This window comes from Dunckerocampus dactyliophorus, chromosome 5, assembly GCF_027744805.1.
Source record: "Dunckerocampus dactyliophorus isolate RoL2022-P2 chromosome 5, RoL_Ddac_1.1, whole genome shotgun sequence".
Classification (NCBI taxonomy): Eukaryota; Metazoa; Chordata; class Actinopteri; order Syngnathiformes; family Syngnathidae; genus Dunckerocampus; species Dunckerocampus dactyliophorus.
In genome coordinates, this window is record NC_072823.1 from 32,247,481 (window position 1) to 32,269,605 (window position 22,125).

The following is a 22,125-nucleotide window of genomic DNA, read 5'->3' on the forward strand; positions in this document are numbered from 1 at the left end:
CGCGTTGCCATCTCCGCCTCCAGCTGCCTGTTGCGCACGGCACATTTTTTACCTTGTATAGGAAATAATAGGCGGTGACCTATGCAAATTAGGGCTCACATGCACGGGCATCACAGTTGGCATTCATCAACCTAAGAACATCGGTTTGAACGATTATCCCTACTTAAGAACGTGTCGTGAATGCGGCGCAGTTTCCAACCCGCGCCTTCTTAAGTACACTTCTTAAGAAGACTTTTAAGAAGATGTTCGTGAATGAGGCCCAAAGACATTTTAGTAGCATAAAACTGAAATAAAATAATATTATTTGAAAAAAAAGTGGGGAAAAAGTTATAAAATATTAAATAAATTCCAAATATTATGGGAATAAAGTCATAATATTACAGGAAGAAAATTTACATGAAAGTTGAAATATTTGGAAATTGCAATAAAAAAGAACAACAGCAAAAATGGGAATATCAGCAGTAATCTTACAAGAATAAAGTCAAAATATTAAGAGAAAAAAATTTAATCTAATGAAAAAAAGTTGTAATTTTATGAGAATAATACAAAACTGGGGGAAAAAATTGAAGACAAACTGAAAAACATACCGTTATTTTAGCAGCATAAAACAGAAATTAGAAAAGATGTTATTTTTTTAAGAGCTGTAATATTCAAAAAACAACAAAAAGTGGGGCAAAAGTATTAATATCCCTAAAATATTACAGAAATAAATTCAAAATATTATGGGAATAAAAAAAACAAATAAAAGAACAAACATGGAAAAACCAGCATTGATATTACAAAAATAAAGACAAAATATTAAGAGACAAAAAAATTGATGTAATTTTACAAGAATTACATAATGTTATGAGGAAAAATAACCTAATTTTAGTCACATAAAAGCAACATTTTCAAGATAAATACTTTTTTTAAAAAAAAGGTCATAATATAAGAAGTGGGGAAAAAAAGTTACAATCGCCAAAATATTATGGAAATAAATTCCATATATTATGGAAATAAAGTCATAATATTATAAGTAGAAAATGTACAAGGAAGTTGAAATATTTGGAAATTAAAAACAACAAAATTACAGCAAAATGGAAAAATCAACAGCAAGTCAAAATATGAGAAAAAAAAAGTTGACAGTTTACCATTTTACCAATTATGCAGAAAATAACTTCATGATATACTACACATTTTTTTAGCCTATTTAAAAATGTATTATTTTATTAATTATTTTATTTAAATCATCAGACTTTGTTGGAGCAAAAGACATAAAGAAGTGTTTTTTTTTAAGTTGTAATATTAAAATAAACAACTAAAAAGTGTTATAAAAGTAGGGGGAAAGTTATAAAAGACAAAATATTATGGAAATATTATGGGAATAAAATCATAGTATGATGAGAAAAAATGTACAAGAAACTTGAACTATTTGGCAATTGGAAAAAACAAAACAACCAGCAAAAATGGAAAAATCAGTAGTAATCTTACAAGAATAATATAAAAATATTAAGAAAAAATATATATAATTGAACAAGGAAAAAGTCAGCATTTTCTGAGAATAACGCAATACCAAAAAATTTGAAAAAAGGGGGGAAAAACATACCGTAATTTCAGTAGCATGAAATGGAAATGATGCTGTCAAATGGGAAAATATTTATGAAAGTGGTGAAATAGCTGTAATAGTCAAAATATGATGGAAATAAAATCATAATATTACAAGAAGAAAATTGACAAGAAAGTTGAAATATTAGGAAATTAACCATATATATATATATATATATATATATATATATATATATATATGGTGTGACAGAAAATAATTGATATTTTGACATTTTTGAATGTAAGTACACCTTTGAATGTGCCACCTTGACTTATATTCCATATGATGTGATTGCAGGTACAGTTTATGACGGTACAGTATGTACGTATAGGCTAATATACAGTAGAGTTTATGTCGGCGTTGCACTGACATGAAGTTGTTGTGGGTGCGGAAGGAAAACGGCGGCGTGATGGTCAGCCCAATTGACGACATCCGCATCATTGGCGTCATCACGGTCACATGTCTTCTCGGCATCTCCATGGCCGGCATGGCGTGGGAGTCAAAGGTCAGCACGTCCAGACACGCCACCCACGCGTGTCACCCAAGCATCACTTTGTGTCCACGTCGGTCGGCCGACCCCGGGGTACGTCCGCTTGCTCAAATGTGTGTCGGATTGTCTTCCAAAGGCCCAGATTGTGTTTTTTCTGGTCATCCTGGTGTCGTTTGCCAGTTACATCGTGGGAACCCTCCTCCCTGCGTCGCCTCACAAACAGGCCAAGGGATTTTTCGGCTATCAAGGTGAATTGTTAGCCAGTCGGCGCTTTCTTCTTCTAGGAGCTGCCTTTCACATTCCAAAAAGTTGAAAACGTTTTATGAAAATACAAATAATAAGAATAATTACAATGAAATAATAAACACATAAATAAAGGACCAAAAAAGTATTTTTAAGTATCAATTTTTTAAATTAAAATATCAAAAAATTAAATCAATGAAAATTTTAAATAAATAAATACATAATATGACAAATAATACTAATATATATACACTGCTCAAAAAAATGAAAGGAACACTTGGAAAACACATCAGATCTAAACTGGGGGAAAATGATGTTGAATATGTTTCCTGATAATAAGTGGGTGATGTATTAGTAACAAAATGATGCCACATCATTTGATAGAAATGAAAATGATCACCCTATAGAGGGGGGAAATCAAAGACACCCCAAAAATGAAAGTGAAAAAATGATGCAGCACACTGGTCCATTTTGCTAAAATGTCATTGTAGCAACTCAAAATGATTCTCAGTAGTTTGTGTGGCCCCCACGTGCTTGTACGCATGCCTGACAACGTGGGGGCATGCTCCTATTGAGACTACGGATGGTGTCCTGGGGGATCTCCTCCCAGATCTGGACCAGGGCATCACTGAGGTACCTGGACGCATGGAGGAGATTCCAGGAGACAGGTAGTTACTCCAGGAGAGCTGGACAGGGCCGTAGAAGGTCCTTCAACCCTCAGCAGGATCGGTATCGGCTCCTTTGTGCAAGGAGGAACAGGATGAGCACTGCCAGAGCCCTACAAAATGACCTCCAGCAGGCCACTGGTGTGAATGTTTCTGACCAAACAATCAGAAACAGGCTCCATGAGGGTGGCCTGAGGGCTTGATGTCCTGTAGTGGGCCCTGTGCTCACTGCCCAGCACTGTAGAGCTCCATTAGCATTTGCCATAGACCACCAGAATTGGCAACTACACCACTGGTGCCCTGTGCTCTTCCCTGATGAGAGCAAGTTCAACCTGAGCACATGCGACAGACGTGAAAGGGTCTGGAGATGCCGTGGAGAACGTTATGCTGCCTGCAACATCATTCAGCATGACTGGTTTGGTGGTGGTCAGTGATGGTCTGGGGAGGCATATCCCTGGAAGGACGCACAGACCTCTACAGGTCAGATAATGGCACCCTGACTGCTATTAGGTATCGGGATGAAATCCTTGGACACATTGTCAGAACCTACGCTGGTGCAGTGGGACCTGGGTTCCTCCTGGTCCATGACAATGCCCGACCTCATGTGGCTAGTGTATGCAGGTAGTTCCTGGAGGATGAAGGAATTGATACCATTGACTGGCCCCCACGTTCACCTGACCTAAACCCAATAGAACACCTCTGGGACATTATGTTTAGGTCCATCCGGTTGAGACTGACAATCAGACTGTCCAGGAGCTCATTGATGCCCTGGTCCAGATCTGGGAGGAGACCCCCCCAGGACACCATCCGTAGTCTCATTAGGAGCATGCCCTGACGTATATATATATATCCATCCATCCATCCATCCATCCATTTTCTATACCGCTTCTTCCTCATTAGGGTCGCGGGGGCATGCTGGAGCCTATCCCAGCTGACTTCGGGCGACAGGCGGGGTACACCCTGGACTGGTCGCCAGCCAATGGCAGGGCACATATAGACAAACAACCATTCACACTCACATTCATACCTATGGACAATTTAGAGTCGCCAATTAACCTCACCTGCATGTTTTTGGAATGTGGGAGGAAACCGGAGTACCCGGAGAAAACCCACACACACACACGGGGAGAACATGCAAACTCCACACAGAAATGCCCAGGGGAGAATTGAACCCAGGTTTTATATATATATATAAACTGTATATATATATGTATATATATATATACAGTATATATATAAAATAAAAAATAAAGAATGTTTCTTGCTGTTCTGTTTTTAATTTAAAAAATGGTCATACATTTGTATTGAATAAATAAATAAGGTATTTGTCAGCTGTAGATGTGACTACATCATTCAAAAGTTTCTTCTATGACCACTTTTTAAATAGAACAAACGTTTTTGAAAATGTAATTAGAAGCGTTACCACTCCAGAGGTAACGCTTTCAAAGGTTTCTCATGATAGAGCATTTAAATACAAAAAAAATTACTTTTTTGTTTTATTTAAAAAAATGTGAATTTAATTAATAACCATAAGACTAAATGCATAAATAAGGATTTTCTTAAGAATACATAACAAAGATCAAATCTATCGATCTAAGTTTTTTTTAAAGTTAATATTAAAATAAATGTCATTTAAAAATAAATAAATGGATAAATAAGGTACGTTTCTTGCTGTTCTTTCTTTTAAAGTGGCATACATTTGTCATAAATACATTTTTCAGCTTCTGTCATTCAGCTTTACTTTTTCTTTTTTTAAGGTTTTTTTTTAAACGGGAAAAAATCTAAATAATAAAATACATGAATTAGGAAAGATAAACAAAAATACACCTTTTTTTCATATTTTTTGGTTTAAAAAAACGAGTAGATAAATAAGGGATGTTTTTGCCGTCCTTGAAATTCTCTTTTAAAGAAGAAGTGGCATATGTTTGTCATTTGAGGGATATTTCAGATATAACCCAATAAGACACTTTGCCCTTTCAAAAGCTTTCTTCCACGATGGCTTTTAATAAAACTAATGATTCATTTTTAAAATGGATAAATTAATAAAGGTTGACTAAACAAAACAAATACAATAACACAAGGGTTGACTTTTTACAGCGCACATATTTGCTGCCAATTTTGTGCCCAGCTGGCGGGGGCCAGAGGGCAGCTTCTTCGGCATGTTCTCCATCTTCTTTCCCTCGGCCACCGGCATCCTGGCGGGAGCCAACATCTCGGGAGATCTGAAGGTTATTTGATTTGGTATTTTGCTTGACGTGTCTTGACCACATCCTGTACATACATTTCAAATGTAAATGCATTTTTTGGATGGATGCATTTCCACTGACGTTGCCATGTCAGGTACGTGTGCATGTGTACATGTGTACGTGTCGTGTCTCTCTCTCCATCAGGATCCGACAGTGGCGATCCCCAGAGGAACGCTGATGGCAATATTCTGGACCACCTTGTCCTACATCATCATCTCCGCCACCATCGGTATTTGATTTAGCTTCCTTTAACTCCGGCAGCACCTTCAATGCCTTCAAACGGGACCCGAACGGCTGTTTGTGGGTGTGCGATTCTCCGCTCGACCGCTAGGGGCGCTGTTTTCTGAGAAGTCAACGCAATCAGCTAATAACAATAATAATAATCATAATAATCATACATACATAAATAAGGAAAGATCAAAAAAAGAGTATACAGCAAAGATTTTTAAAAATATCTATTTCTTCAATAAAATGTAAAAAAACAAAATAAAATGAGAAATAATAACAATACTATGTATAAGTAGGATCTCTGATGATAAACTCTACTGGGTCATACAGATGTTGAGAAAAGGATTTTGGTGTGTGTTACTCACCAGGATCCTGCGTGGTGCGGGACGCTTCTGGACTCTTAAACGACACCTTGTCCTCTTCCTCCGCCAGGAATTGTGTTGGCTTGGCTTGTCAGCATGGCTGGGACTTCACGGACTGCATCAACAACGATACATGTGCCTTCGGCATCAGTAACTACTACCAGGTCAACACACACTACATGGGGTGGGGGTGGAGGGGGGGGTCGCTTTCATAGTTTTATATGTTTATTTACATCCATCCATCCATCCATCCATCCATCCATCCATCCATCCATCTTCTACCGCTTATCCGAGATCAGGTCAGATTTTCCTCTCCTCAGCCACTTCGGCCAGCTCCTCCCGGCGGATCCCGGGGCGTTGGGAAACATAGTATCTCCAACGTGTCCTGGGTCTTCCCCGAGGCCTTCTACCGGTCGGACTTGACCTGAACACCTCCCTCGGGAGGCGTCTGGGAGGCATCCTGACCGGATGCCCAAGCCACCTCATCTGGCTCTTCTCAATGCAGAGGAGTAGCGGTTCTACTCTGAGTTTCTCCCGGATGACAGTGCTTCTCACCTTATCTCTAAGGGAGAGCCCAGCCACCCTACGGAGAAAACTCATTTCGGCCCCTTGTACCCGCGATTTTGTGCATTACCCAAAGCTTATGACCATAAGGGGGGGAAGGAACGTAGATCGACCGGTAAATTGAGAGTTTTGCCTTTTGGCTTAGCTCTCTCTTCACCACAACAGACCGATGTAGAGTCCACATCACTGCAGACGCCGCACCAATTTGCTTGTCAATCTCGCATTCCATCCTTCCCTCACTCGTGAACAAGACCCCAAGGTACCTAAACTCCTCCACTTGGGGCAGAATCTCATCCCCGACCCGGAGATGGCATTCCACCCTTTTCCGGGTGAGAACCTTGGACTCGGACTTGAAGGTGCTGATTTTCATCCTGGCCGCTTCACACTCGGCTGCGAACCGATCCAGTGAAAGTTGAAGTTCACGGCTTGATGAAGCCAGCAGGACCACATCATCTGCAAAAAGCAGAGACCCAATGCTGCAGCCACCAAACCGGAACCCCTCAACGACCTGGTTGCGTCTAGAAATTCTGTCCACAAAAATAATGAACAGAATCGGTGACAGCCCTGGAGGAGTCCAACCCTCACTGGAAACGGGTCCGACTTACTGCCGGCAATGCAAACCAAACTCTGACACCGGTCATAGAGGGAACGAACAGCCTGAATTAGCTGGTCCGATACCTCATATTCCCGCAGTACTCCCCAAGAATTCCTCGAGGAACACGGTCGAATGCCTTCTCCAAGTCCACAAAACACATGTAGACTAGTTGGGCAAACTCCCATGCACCCTCAAGGACCCTGCTGAGAGTGTAGAGCTGGTCTACAGTTCCACGACTAGGATGAAAACCGCACTGCTCCTCCTGAATCCGAGATTCAACTATCCGGCGGATCCTCCACTGCAGAACCCTTGAATAGACCTTACCAGGGAGCCTGAGGAGTGTGATTCCACGATAGTTGGAACACACCCTCCGGTCCCCTTTCTTAAAAAGGGGGATCACCACCCCGGTCTGCCAATCCAGAGGTACTGCCCCCGATGTCCACGCGATGCTGCAGAGTCGTGTCAACCAAGAAATGCCTACAGCATCCATGGCCTTAAGGAACTCCGGGCTGATCTCATCCACCCCCGGGACGCTGCCACCGAGGAGCTTTTTGACAACCTCAGACCCAGAGATAGGAGAGCCCACCGTGGAGTCGACGGGCTCTGCTTCCTCATAGGAAGACGTGTCGGTGGGATTGAGGAGGTCTTCAAAGTATTCTTTCCACCGATCCGCAACATCCCGAGTCGAGGTCAGCAGCAGACCATCCCCACCATACACGGTGTTGACTGTGCACTGCTTCCCCCTCCTGAGACGCCGAATGGTGGTCCAGAATCTCTTCGAAGCCGTCCGGAAGTCGTTCTCCATGGATTCTCCGAACTCCTTCCATGTCCGAATTTTTGCCTCAGCGACCACCAGAGCTGCAGACTGCTTGGCCTGCCGATACCTGTCAGCTGCTTCCGGAGTCCCATGAGCCAAAAAGGCCCGATAGAACTCCTTCTTCACCTTGACGGCATCCCTCACCACTGGTGTCCACCAACGGGTTCTGTGATTACTGCCACGACAGGCACCGACCACCTTACGGCCACAGCTCCGATCAGCTGCCTCGACAATAGATGGACATGGCCCATTCAGACTCAATGTTTGCCACATCCCTCGGAACATGGTCGAAGCTCTCCCGGAGGTGGGAGTTGAAACTCTTTCTGACAGGGGACTCTGCCAGTCATTCCCAGCAGACCCTCACAATACGTTTGGGCCTGCCAGGTCTGACCGGCATCCTCCCCCACCATCGGAGCCAAATTAACACCAGGTGGTGATCAGTTGACAGCTCCGCCCCTCTCTTCACCCGAGTGTCCAAAACATATGGCCACAAGTCCGATGACACGACCACAAAGTCAATCATGGAAGTGCGGCTAAGGGTGTCCTGATGCCAAGTGCACATGTGGACACCCTTATGCTTGAACATAGTGTTTATTATAGACAATCTGTGACGAGCACAGAAGTCCAATAACAAAGCACCGCTCGGGTTCAGATCAGGGGGCCCTTCCTCCCAATCACCCCTCTCCATGTCTCACTGGCACTGCCAACGTGATTGTTGAAATCTATCAGCAGAACAAGGGAATCGCCTGAGGGAGCACTCTCCAGTACTTCCTCTAGAGACTCCAAAAAGGGTGAGTATTCTGAACTGCTGTTTGGCGCATAAGCACAAACAACAGTCAGAACCCATCCCCCCACTCGAAGGCGGAGGGAATCTACAGTACCCTCTCGTTCACCGGATTAAACTCCAACATGGAGGCCACAAGCCGGGGCGCAACAAGAATTGCCACCCCTGCCCGTCGCCTCTCACTGCTTGCAACGCCAGAGTGGAACAAGGTCCAACCCCTCTCAAGAGGACTGGTTCCAGAGCCTTTTCTGAAGATTTCAGAAAATAAGACATAGAAAACTTGTTTATGACTGCATTTTAACATGATTAGAGCCCTGTAGACATGAAATAACACCCCTATAGTCACCTTTACACTCCTATTACCCAATATAGTAGACATAATAAGAGAAAATAAGACATAAATAAGACTCGTGCTAGTGTGCGTTTCAATGAAAGTCTTCCGGATGTGTGAACAGGAAGTGATGTTGGGGATTCAAAGTTGAGTTTTAGCTGGTGTTATACTGTATACATGTGTATTATTATTCCATTCCATTTTCCTCCGCTTATCCGGGTCCGGGTCGCGGGGGCAGCAGTCTTAGTAGGGAAGCCCAGACTTCCCGGTCTCTGACTACCTCCTCCAGCTCCACCGGGAGGACACCAAGCCGTTCCCAGGCCAGCTGTGAGACATAATCCCTCCAGCGTGTCCTAGGTCTTCCTGGGCATGCCGTAACACCTCACCAGGGAGGCGTCCGAGAGGCATCCGGACTAGATGCCCGAGCTACCTCAGCTGGCTTCTCTCGATGTGAAGGAGCAGCGGCTCTAGTCTGAGCTCCTCCCGGATGACCGAGCTCCTCACCCTATCTCTATTGAGTATGGGATTGTTGGTGCGCTGCTACGTGCCATTCAGTCCTTGTACAACCGGAGCAGAAGCCTGGTTGGCATTGCCAGCAGTAAGTCAAGCCTGTTTCCGGTGAACGTTGGCCTCCGCCAAGGCAGCCCTCTGTCACCAATTCTGTTCATAATTTTCATGGACAGAATTTCTAGGCGCAGCCAAGGTGTCGAGGGAGTCCAGTTCGGGGGCCTTAGGATCTCGTCTCTGCTATTTGCGGATGACGTGGTCATCGGGCTCATCGGGCTGTGACCTGCAGCTTTTATTGGGGCGGTTTGCATCTGAGTGTGAAACTTCTGGGATGAGACTCAGCACCTCGAATTCTGAGGCCATGGTTCTCAGTCGGAAAAGGGTGGCTTGCTCCCTCCGGGTTGGGAATCAGGTCCTGCCCCAGGTGGAGGAGTTCAAGTATCTCGGGGTCTTGTTTACGAGTGAGGGAAGGTTGAAGCGTGAGGTCGATAGGCGGATCGGCACAGCGACTGCAGTAATGCGGTCGCTGTACCGGACCGTCGTGGTGAAGAGAGAGCTGAGACGGAAGGCAAAGTTCTCAATTTACCGTTCGATCTATGTTCCTACCCTCACCTATGGTCATGAGCTTTGGGTCATGACCGAAAGAACGAGATCGCGGATGCAAGCGGCTGAAATGAGTTTTCTTTGTAGGGTGGCGGGACTCACCCTTAGAGATAGGGTGTATTATTATGATGACTATTATTAGTAGTATTATTATGCTTGTTGTGTATGTACATGAACATGTCCAGTCTTGTTTGGGACATGTTCATTATTATTCCCCTCAAGGTAGCATGAAATGGTCTTCGGTCTTTATCAATAAATAACGACACAAAGCAAAGCCTGTGGTTATCATGATGTCATCAGTTGTGAGTAACAATGTCAACATTTGCTAAGCAGCAGCAGAAGTGGCGCTAACAAGTGAAGGTGTGTGTCTGCAGTCAATGAGCATGGTATCAGCTTTTTCTCCTCTCATCACCGCTGGCATCTTTGGTGCAACACTCTCTTCTGCTTTGGCCTGCCTGGTATCGGCTCCCAAAGTATTCCAGGTACGCACGCATACTCACATACCGCAGTAGATGGAATACAAAGATGTTTCAAAATGTTTCCAGACAACGATACAGTGTGGAAAATAACATGCAGGACATGGAAAACAACCTTCTAAATACAATTTTTAACATTATTCGAGCCCTTTAAATATGAAATAACACCCCTGTAGTCACACTTACACTCCTATTACTCAATATAGTAGACATAATAAGAGAAAATAAGACATATAAGATGAAGAAAACCTGTTCGTGACCTTCTAAATACGCTTTTTAACATTATTAAAGCCCTTTAGACATGAAATAACACCCCTATAGCCACCTTTACGCTAATTACCCAATATAGTAGACATCATAAGAGAAAATAAGACATATAGAAAATTTGTTTTCCACCTTCTAAATACACTTTTTAAACATTATTAGAGCCCTCTAGACTTGAAATTGCACCCCTATATTCACCTTTACACTGCTATTACCCAATATACACCTGAACCATTTTGTAGTCACTATGTCTATGCATTGCATGCATTGTCTATGACTATGCATTCTTTACTTGTGTACATACTTGTGTATCTTGCTTGCTGCTGTAACAGATGAATTTCCCTGCTGTGGGATTAATAAAGTACTAGTACTAATATAATAGACATAATAGGAGAAAATAAGACATCTAAGACATAGAAAACTTATTTATCATCTTCTAATTTAATATGATGAGAGCCCTCCAGACATGAAATAACACCCCTATAGTCACCTTCCTAGTCACCTTCCTATTACCCAATATAGTAGACATAATAAGACAAAATAAGACATATAAGACAAAGAAAACCTGTTAGTGACCTTCTAAATACAAGTTTTGACATTATTAGACATGATATAACACCACTCTAGTCAGCTTTACACTCCTATTACCTGACATTGTATACATAATACGAAAAAATAAGACATAGAAAACTTGTTTATGACTGCATTTTAACATGGTTAAAGCCCTGTAACCTGTTTACTACATTCTAAACACACTTTTTAACATGATTAGAATCCTGTAGACATGTAGTAACACCCACTGATCTGTATTATATATCTGGATAGATCATACGTCGCAGTCGGAGTGCAAGCCTCTGAAGCCAAAGAGACGCCATCTTACCACTCACATGTCGACTACATGGGCACAGCGTACATAGTGTACAAAGCAGATGAAGAGGCTAACAGAACATCTATATTTGACATTAAAAAGCGGGGAGATTCTCCCATTCCTTCAAGTAACGCAACCTTCGTCCCTTAAAAACCATTTGATACGTTATTCTCTATCTTTTGGCTATATTAAATGTACTTTTTCCCTTCCAATTCTCATTGCCTTTGGGACAAAATTCTACTGTGCACCCTGGCTCAGCACTCCCCTATAGCAATGATAGTTTTACTCCTCTAGAAAGAGATTTTCATTTGAACTGCATATCCCATCCTTTTTTTCCACTAAAATCCATGGTCATGATGCGTTACTTTTTATTCTTACTTTCATACAATTCACTATGCTCTCGTCTGTACAAAATATGAATCATAAAAGAGACAAGCTTTAAAATCATTTCACATTTTGATGATTATTTTAGTTTGTGTTATGAAATAGAAATAATCTCTTTTCTGATATAGAAATATATTTGAACAAAAACCACAGGAATAATATGTGATAACCATAATGTGTAATAACCATAAACACACACACACACACACAGAACAAAACAACACTGAAACAAAACCATATGCTTTGGGTAAGACAATACGTTGTTAGCAATCTCAAACATACCGGTATGCATGTTCAGTAATATTATTTTCCAGAACATATCATATGAATGAATCCTTTTACGTCAGTCATTCAGCATTGTTGTTTATCCAAATGAAGGGTCATGCCGGGTCAACTGTATGCTAACTGGCTTGCTAACTGCACTGTATACAATGCCTGGTAAGCATCATGGAAGCACTGAGATTCTCCTTCCTTCAAGTAACGCAACCTTCGTCCCTTAAAGAAATACATATATCATGATAGAACAAAAAAGTAGGTACATTTCCTCTTAGCTATTATAGAGCTGTATCAACGTATCAATTCTGGACATACATTTAATCAGAGGAATTTTACACGATGGAAAATATCTGAGAGATGGACAGTGCAAAAGCCTTAAATGATCAATCATAAATCTACATTTCAATCATACTTACAGGTGAAATGTTCGTCCACAGCCTTTGAACTGGCGATTTGTGCAGTTAATAGCTGCACATGAAGGCATCTTAAGTTGGAATTTGTGTCCAATCCGATTTAATAAAAGAAGTTCACCACGAATGCAAAAGCTTGCCCGAGAAGTGTTTCTTGAGAGTAGCAATATGGCGGCCGTGTGGCTTCACAAGTCATCTCCAATGAGCTATCCAGATATATAATACAGATCAGTGAGTAACACCCCTATAGTCACCTTTACACTCCTATTACCCAGTTATGAATTCATGAGTTCATTCCTCAGATGCACTTATTTATGCGTGTGCGCGTGCATCATCATGTTGTGTGTATTTTGTAGTGTCTGTGTCAGGACCAACTCTACCCTCTCATTGGCTTCTTTGGCAAAGGCTATGGCAAAAACCACGAACCCCTGCGAGGCTACCTGCTGACGTACGTCATCGCTGTTTGCTTCATTCTCATTGGTGAGCCTTCTCTGACCGCCACTTGTGGGAAATGTCACGCTTTCTCTCTCAACATTCACTCCAAGCACGAGACCTCTCTGGTCCACGCCTGTCCTAATGTTTTATATCCTTGAAAGTGAAAGGCTGCCACTTCGCCACTTTGATATTTTGTGTAGCTATGATAAGAAGTTAGAAATAGTTCAAGAAAAAGTGCATGTCATCTTTGTCATATACTGGACTGGAGGTGAAAAAGCATATTATTCATATCAACTTCACTTTCACATTGTGCTGCACATTTTTGTTTTTCACATTTTTGTTTTTTTCAAATATTTCAACTTTTTTCTTCGATAATCTTCGTAAATTTATTTTTTGTAATATTATGATTATATTCCATAATATTTGGACTTTATTCTAATAATATTTTGATTTTATTCTCATAATATTATGACTTTATTCCCATAATATTTGATTTTATTCCCATAATATTATGAATGTATTCCCATAATATTATAACTTTATTCCCTTAATATTTTCAATTAATTCCCTTAATATTATGACTTTATTCCCATAATATTTGGACTTTATTCCCATAACATTATGACTGACAACTTTATTTTGTTCTGTTTGTTATTCATCATATTACGACTATCAAAAGATGGCAGATTTTTTTCTTTACAAAAATTACATTTTTCCTCCTTAAAATGTCAACTTTATGCTACAAAATGCTTTGTCCCTTAAAGACCATTTGATACGTTATTCTCTATCTTTTGGCTATATTAAATGTACTTTTCCCCTTCCAATTCTCCCCTATAGCAATGATAGTTTTACTCCTCTAGAAAGAGATTTTCATTTGAACTGCATATCCCATCCCTTTTTTCCACTAAAATCCATGGTCATGATCCTTTACTTTTTTAAATTATTGACTGAAATTATTTTTTCTCATAATATTGCGTTATTCTCATTAAATTCTGACTTTTTCTCATTAGATTAGAATTTTTTAAAAAGTTTTTGTAAAAGTATTGCAGATTTTTCCATTTTTGCAGTTGTTTTTGTTATACTGTCCAAATATTTCCAGTTTAAAAAAAAATAATCTCTGTAAATTTTGTTTGTGTAAAATAATGGTTTTATTCCCATAATATTAGAACTTTTCTCCAACCTCATTTTGAGAAAATGACAGCTTTTTTTTGTTCCGTTTGTTTTTCATATTACGGCTTTAAAAAAAATACATGACAAAAATGACATTATTTTTCCTCATAATATTCTGAGTTTATTCTCGTGAAACCAAATGTATTCGTTGTTTTGTTTGTTTCTCACATCGCTACTTAAAATAATGTTTTCTTTAAAATGTCTACTTTACGCTTTGAAAATTACTTCAATTATTTTTCCTCATAACATTACAACATTATTCTCATGAAATTATAGCTTTTTCTCAACTTTTTAAAAAAATATTTTGACTTTATATAGTAAAATTACTGCGGACTTTTCCATTTTTGCTGTTGTTTTTTTTGCCGTTTTCTTGTGAAATGCTAAAAACGGTTCCTCTTAACGAGCAAATTGCATTAAGATAAAAAAAAAAAACTCCAAAGGAGTCATGGCCTATTTCTGCTTGTGACAGTGGGGTTTTTTTGCACTGTAAATAAATTTGCGTGTCGTTTCCCGGCAGCTGAGTTGAACACAATCGCCCCCATCATCTCCAACTTCTTCCTGTGCTCCTACTGTCTCATCAACTTCAGCTGCTTCCACGCCTCCATCACCAACTCACCTGGTAGGATGACAAATGTTCCTGCGTGATGTAGATCTACAAATACCGCTGATCAGTTCCCGTGGCGGGCGGTGCGTTTGGCTAGCTGGGCCTTGAGTGGGGACATCAGCGTGAAATGTAGGCGCATGTGTTCCAGGCTGGCGTCCATCCTTCAGATTCTACAATAAATGGCTGTCGTTGTTGTGCGCCGTGTGTTGCCTGGTGATCATGTTCCTGCTGACTTGGTGGGCCGCCCTCATCGCCTTTGGTGTTGTCCTGCTCCTCCTGGGGTATACGCTCTACAAGGAGCCCGGTAACACATTCACACCTGACATCCTGACTGCTTTAACCCCTTTTTACACATGATTAAGACAAGAAAAAGGCCAGTGAGTCAGAGACAGTTCAGTAACGCAGCACAGTAGAAAGTGTCACTTCATTAAAGCGATTGCTCCTCTCGTAAGTACTCAACCACAGCCGACACCTTCCACGGCAGAAATCATCACATAAAACTGGCAAGAGTCCAATAATCATTGAAATTGTAATGATACAGCAGAATAGGACAGGTCACTCCATAAAGCTATTTTTCTCTCACAAGTAATCAATGGCAGCCGCTGCCTTCTGTGGAAGAAATAATCAGGACGACCACCAAAAAGGCTGGAAATAGTCCAATAAGTCATCAAAATTGTAGTAATATACAGCAGAATAGAAAGTATCATTTCATAAAGCGATCGCTCCTCTCTCAAGCAATCAATGGAAGCCACCACCTTACGCCGTAGAAAAAATCAAAGCGACTGCAAATAAGACTGGAAATAGTCCAAAAAGTGATCACTGCTGACTGTGCTTGACTTTGCGGGTGTAGCGGTGAACTGGGGCTCATCGGTGCAGGCCAGCTCCTACCGCATTGCACTCAACCAATGTGTGGCTCTGAACCAAGTGGAGGACCACGTGAAGAACTACAGGTGAGTCATCATCAATATGGATGCTTATTGATTGGCTTAAGAGTGAACTGGAATGAAGGCAGCGTCTATCTTTAGCTCCTGGAGTGCATATGCTCTAACTGATATGAATGTAAATGTGATGGAACACTGATGGACTTTGTGCAGACCTCAGTGTTTGGTGCTGACGGGACCTCCCAGCAGTCGACCAGCTCTGGTAGATCTGGGCAGCAGTCTGACAAAGAACCTGAGTCTCATGGTGTGTGGCCATGTGCTGACCGTGAGTGCCACTTCAGGAATATCACCATCTTTCATGACGGTTTCTTTCCTGAGGCCTTTTCCTCACACTCAGAATCATCTCCCTCCGGCGGAGCAAAGAGCCAGCAGTGCCGCCCACAACTTGTGGCTGAGGCAGAGGAAGGTGAAGTCCTTCTACAAACATGTGCTGTCTGCAGACCTGCGCTCAGGAGTGAACATGCTGCTGCAGGTCAGATACACGTTACACAAGGACTGCAAGACGTAGACATACGATTCCCTGAATTGAACCCCTGACGGCTAGTGCTGTGGTGGTACGTGTCCCCTATTTAAGGGGCTATGAGTCTCCCACGGTGTTGATTGTCTGTCAGATTTGGAGGGAAGTATGGGTTATCAAACTAGTTCCGAAGTAAAAGCGGACGGTTTTGATCGTGTACTCTTGCTCGTGTGCTGAAGACAAACTAACATGCAAATGTGTCCCTCGGCCTATAGAGCTGCGCTGAATGCTGGGTTGACAGTTGGGGCTTTTGGCCCAGCGGTCAGCGCTCTCAACTCTCAACTATTTTCCTGTTCATTGGTCACTCAACGAAGCTCCTGCTGATTGGTCCTCGTCTGGGCGATGAAGGCGGGTTAATGACGCCAACCAAGGCGCCGCTGTGCTGTAAATGTGTTTAATAAGCTTGGGACATATTTAGGGGTTACACCTGGATGGCGTGACCAGCGAACAACGGCAGTTGAGGCAATGAAATTAAAAATAAATACATAAAAATAAAATACATCAATGAAATAAAATAATAAGGGGCCAAATTGAAACAAAATAAATGAGTAAACTAGGATAACACGCATCACAACACTCACATTTATTGCAAATGTTGAGCCAAAATCGGAGGTTAAGACATAAGACACTTAAGACATGCAAAACTTGTTTACTACCTTCTAAATATGCTTTTTAACATGATTAGAGCCCTCTGGACATGAAGTAACACCCCTATAGTCACCTTTACACTCCTATTACCCAATATAGTAGACATAATAACAGAAAATAAGACATATAACACATAGAAAACCTGTTTGCAACATTCCAAACATGCTTTGTAAACATTATTAGAGTCCTCTAGACATGAAATAACAGCCCTAAAAAAGTGGGGGATCCCCCGTGACTTGAAGTGACTGTGGCTTCTGATAATGTGGAGTATTCACGAAATGGTGTATGAATGATGTACCAGGGTGCAGGTTTGGGCAGGATACGACCCAATGTCCTGCTGATGGGTTTCAAGACGGACTGGCTGAGTGACTCGCCCCAGGCTGCAAACACTTACATCGGAATATTGCAGTGAGTGCATAGAAACATTCATATTCAGGATCTAAAAGCACCAACTGTGAGGAGTACGTGTGTCGTTGCTGACTCCAGGGATGCGTTTGACCTTCAGTATGGTGTGTGTGTGCTGAGAATGAGAGAGAGACCGGATCAGTCACACGGTGAGAGCAGTGAAACGGTGAAACCACACACACATATATATATGTATATATATATACAGTCAAACCTGTCTCAGCGGCCACCTTTATAGAACGGCCACCTGCCTATAGCAGCCACTGCAAAATCCCCCCCAGCAAATGTACATGTTATAGACCCTGTGTATAGCAGTCACCTGTCCAACGCGGCCAGCGGCCACCCATTTTGTCTCCCTTGGTCAATATCTTCTCCAATATCTGCCCCAGGACACCATCCGTAGTCTCATTAGGAGCATGCCCCCACGTTGTCAGGCATGCGTACAAGCACGTGGGGGCCATAGCTCTCTCTCTCTCTCTCTCTCTCTCTCTCACTCTCTCTCTCTCTCTATATATATACTGTATATTTACACACATATACTGTATAAATATATATATATATGTATATATATATATATGTATATCTATCTAGCTATCTATCTATCTGTATATATATATATACACACACACACATACTGTATATACTGTATATACAGTATATACAGCATATATATTTAAATGCAGCTGTTAAGACAAAATGTTTGATTCCAGTCAATCCAGGCTTTGATGGAGGACCAGAGAGGACACACCCCACATGTCACCCTTCTGGATTGCACAGCATCACTACATGTAAGCACATGTATGTGTGTTGTATATTCTATGTACTGGGGGGACTTTTTACCAACTGGTCACTTCATTAGGTACACTTGCGCAATCATTTCAGTGTAGCCCCTATAGTCATCTTCACATTTCTATGACCCAATATAGTAGACATAATAAGGCGTATAAGACATAGAAAACTTGTTTATGACATTCTACATACACTTTTTAACATTCTTAGAGCCCTCCAGACATGAAAAAGCACCCCTATAGTTATCTTTACACTCCTTTTACCTAATATAGTAGACATAATTATAGTAAATAAGACATAAAAAACGTGTTTACCGTCTTCTAAATACACTTTTTAACATAATTAGAGGCCTCTAGACATGAATTACACCCCTATAGTCACCTTTACACTCCTACTACCCAAAATAGGAGACATAATAAGAGAAAATAAGACATATAAGACATAGAAAACATGTTTACCACCTTCTAAATATATTTTTAAAATAATTAGAACCCTCCAGACATGAAATAACACCCCTATAGTCACCTTTACACTCCTATTACCCAAAATAGTAGACATAATAAGAGCAAATAAGACATAGAAAACGTGTTTACCACCTTCTAAATATGCTTTTTAACATGGTTAGTGTCACAAGGGGTGGAGCCACGGATGACGTGGCGGATCCCAACGCAGAGACAGGAGTCCAAAATAAGATACAAAAGGTTTAATAACAGAAGGTGACCCGAGAAAGGGAAAAACACAACCAAGGCAAAAAGTACAAAACCAAAAGTATCAACAGAAAACGCTGTCAGCAAAAGGCTGACAGGAAATAACTATGAATTAACAAAGAACAACTACAGGCAAACCTGAGCTGGAACAACGGTAGGTATACAAGTCAAAAGCACGACACAGAGCGGTAATGAAGGGGAGCCAGAAAGCAGGGAAGCAGGTGAGGAGCCGGACCAAGCGGAACAGGTAACAAGGGGTAGCAAGGAGTACAATCTGGCACTGGCTTCTCGTTGCCGCTGGGTATATGAAGGGTGCTTGATGAGATTGTCAGCAGGTGTGTGCTGGGAACTCCACCCACACCGGCTGAAGCTGCACAGAGAGCAAACAGACAGAAGGCGGCAGCAGAGTGACAAACACCATCGTAACAGTTAGAGCCCTCCAGACATGAATTACACCCCATAGTCACCTTTACACGCCGACTACCCAAAATAGGAGACATAATAAGAGAATATAAGACATAGAACACGTGTTTACCACCTTCTAAATATGCTTTTTTTTAACATAATTAGAGCCCTCCAGACATGAAATAACACCCCTATAGTCACCTTTACACACCTATTACCCAAAATAGTAGACATAATAAGAGAAAATAAGACGTAGAAAAGTATTTAACACCTTCTAAATATGCTTTTTAACATGATTAGAGCCCTCTAGACATGAAATAACACCCCTATAGTCACCTTTACACTCCTATTACCCAATATAGTAGACATAGTAGGAGAAAATAAGACATATAAGACATAGAAAAAGACTTGTGCTCGTGTGTGTTGCGATAAATGTGTTGTGGTGGGTGGACAGTAGGTGGCGTCGTTTCAGATTGCCGTGGGTTACGGCCACAAAAGTAGCCTGTGTCTTTATTAGGGATTTTGATGATGATTATTTTATTTTTGTTATAATTGTGCCTGTTGTGAGCAACAAAAGCCCTGCATTACACATCATCACAACAAAGGCCTGGTGACTTTTTTATGCTTGAATGATGTGCATTAGCAGTTCACATCCTGTACTGGAAACCAGTGGCTTGCTCATGAGTGCGACTGTTCACAGCCGAATAGATCTAAAACAACACCCGTCTCATTTGCAGCTGCGATGCAGGTGGAGCCTGCGCCTCAAGCGAGCACACCGTTTGGGAAAACGCAAGGAGCAAAGACCATCGACGTGTACTGGCTGTCTGACGACGGAGGTGTGATCACGCTTGTTGTGTTCCTCAGTCTTGCCGCAAGTGTTCTCATCCATGTGCGTGTGTGCCTGCTAGGCCTCACCCTGCTGCTTCCCTACCTGCTAACTCGGAGGAAGCGCTGGGCTAAATGTAGGCTTCGAGTGTTTGTGGGCGGGGAAAATTCCACCAATGAGGAGAGGAGAGAGGAGTAAGCACTCACATCACTCATCACATATCATCATGTAATTGTAATAATAATATAACACAAAGGGGGGGGGGGCAAAGTGAGGCCCGGGGGTCATTGCGGCACGTGGCTGTTTTTTTATTGGCCTGTAAAAATTTTATTTCACAAGACAACATCAAAAAATGGCTAAATCAGCAGTCATTTTACAAAAAAGGATAATGTTGTAATATTATGTAGAAAAATATCATTTTAGTCGCATAAAGCTGAAATTTCAAAGAAAAAATAAGTAATTTTTTAGCATTGTAATATTATGTGAAACAAACAAAACAAAGTTGCAATTTTTGGAAAATTAGGTTGGGGAAAAGTTATAATGTTATGAGAATAAAGTCTACATTATGGGAATAAATTCTAAATATTATGGGAATAAAGTCATAATTCCGGGAACAAAATTTACATTGAAAAATTTGAAAAAAAAAGACCCAATTGTACAATAATACACTCCAATAATAAAATAAAGCCCAAATATTATGGGAATAAATTGTAAATATTATGGGAAAAAAGTCGTAATATTATGGGAATAAAGTCATAATATTATGGGAATAAAGTCATAATATTGTGGGAATAAAGTCAAAATATTTTGTGAATATATTCGAAATATTATGGGTATAAAGTCATAATATTATGGGAATAAAGTCATAATATTATGTGAATAAATTCTAAATATTATGAGAAAAAAGCCATAATATTATTGGGAATAAAGTCATGATTCAGAGGACAAAATTTACATTGAAAAATTTGAAAAACGTCCTATTCTAATTTTAAAAAAGACCCAATTTTACAATAATACACTCGTATAAGCAAAAATATCATTTTAGTTGCATAGAGTTTAAATATTTTCTTCACTTATTTTTTTAATTCGTAATGTTATGAGAAAAAAACAAAACAAAACAAAGTTGTGATTTTTGGAAAATGAGATTGGGGGAAAAGCTTGTGCCATTTGTGTAGGGGGGAAAAGTAAAAAAAAAAAAAAAAAAAGTGGCAAAGTGTCATCCTTTTATTTCTCACTGTGGCCCTTCCTGGCCCTTCCAACTGTCAAAGTTCCACCCAGATGTGTACATTGTGCAGTTGTGTTTCATCTCCCTCACTTGTGCCAGCTGCTGTCTTGCAAGTGCATCTACTGACTGGGATGCAATCATAGAGAGATGCTTTATTCATCTCCAAGACATACAGTATAGCAGTGGAAGTCCTAGATTTCTTCAAAGCGCAACATTTATCTTGCCAGGGCTTACGTAACTATGTGTATTCCTCCATGTGCTGCGCTCAGGTGTGTACACAGTGTGTGCAGGACTTGAAGACAAGTGCTTATGTAAACCTGCCATGAAACTTTCTCGCACAATTTCACCTTTCCAGTATACACCATCATCGTCTCCTGTTATTTCATATTTTCTTATTCAAGCTTCTACTCGTATCAGCACACAAAAGTATTTCTATTGGACAGAACAGATGAACGTTTTTTTTTTTCCCTCCAGGGTTTCGACATTAATCCAGAAGTTCCGCCTTGGTATCCGTGATGTTGAAGTGCTTCCTGACCTCCATCAAAACCCCCGAAAGTAAGCCTATCAGGATCTTTACCATAGCCACTGACAGAGAAAACATCTATTGCAAACTGGTACTACACATTATTACATTTATTACGCACTTCATTGGTTCCAGACCCAACTGTGATCAGTGAATTTCCACGAAACAAAGATTGCTTATTCATAAATGGAATACATTTGGAGTTAGAGCATAGAAAAGCTGTTTCTAGATA

The 22,125-nt window shown here is 40.9% G+C and overlaps 1 protein-coding gene across 1 annotated transcript in view; it reads left to right on the forward strand.

Annotated features, from left to right (window-relative positions):
* Positions 1-22,125, forward strand: part of slc12a3 (solute carrier family 12 member 3) — a 38,667-nt gene that overhangs the window by 10,173 nt on the left and 6,369 nt on the right. Inside the window, exons 5-22 of the mRNA XM_054776537.1 lie at positions 1,980-2,090; positions 2,212-2,323; positions 5,081-5,211; positions 5,374-5,458; positions 5,826-5,983; positions 10,395-10,502; positions 13,055-13,178; positions 14,821-14,922; positions 15,056-15,211; positions 15,758-15,857; positions 16,002-16,119; positions 16,207-16,320; positions 17,315-17,421; positions 17,500-17,567; positions 18,129-18,206; positions 20,057-20,155; positions 20,228-20,339; positions 21,845-21,925. Coding sequence (XP_054632512.1) covers positions 1,980-2,090; positions 2,212-2,323; positions 5,081-5,211; positions 5,374-5,458; positions 5,826-5,983; positions 10,395-10,502; positions 13,055-13,178; positions 14,821-14,922; positions 15,056-15,211; positions 15,758-15,857; positions 16,002-16,119; positions 16,207-16,320; positions 17,315-17,421; positions 17,500-17,567; positions 18,129-18,206; positions 20,057-20,155; positions 20,228-20,339; positions 21,845-21,925 — 1,964 coding nt within the window. The remainder of the gene's footprint in view (positions 1-1,979; positions 2,091-2,211; positions 2,324-5,080; positions 5,212-5,373; positions 5,459-5,825; positions 5,984-10,394; positions 10,503-13,054; positions 13,179-14,820; positions 14,923-15,055; positions 15,212-15,757; positions 15,858-16,001; positions 16,120-16,206; positions 16,321-17,314; positions 17,422-17,499; positions 17,568-18,128; positions 18,207-20,056; positions 20,156-20,227; positions 20,340-21,844; positions 21,926-22,125) is intronic.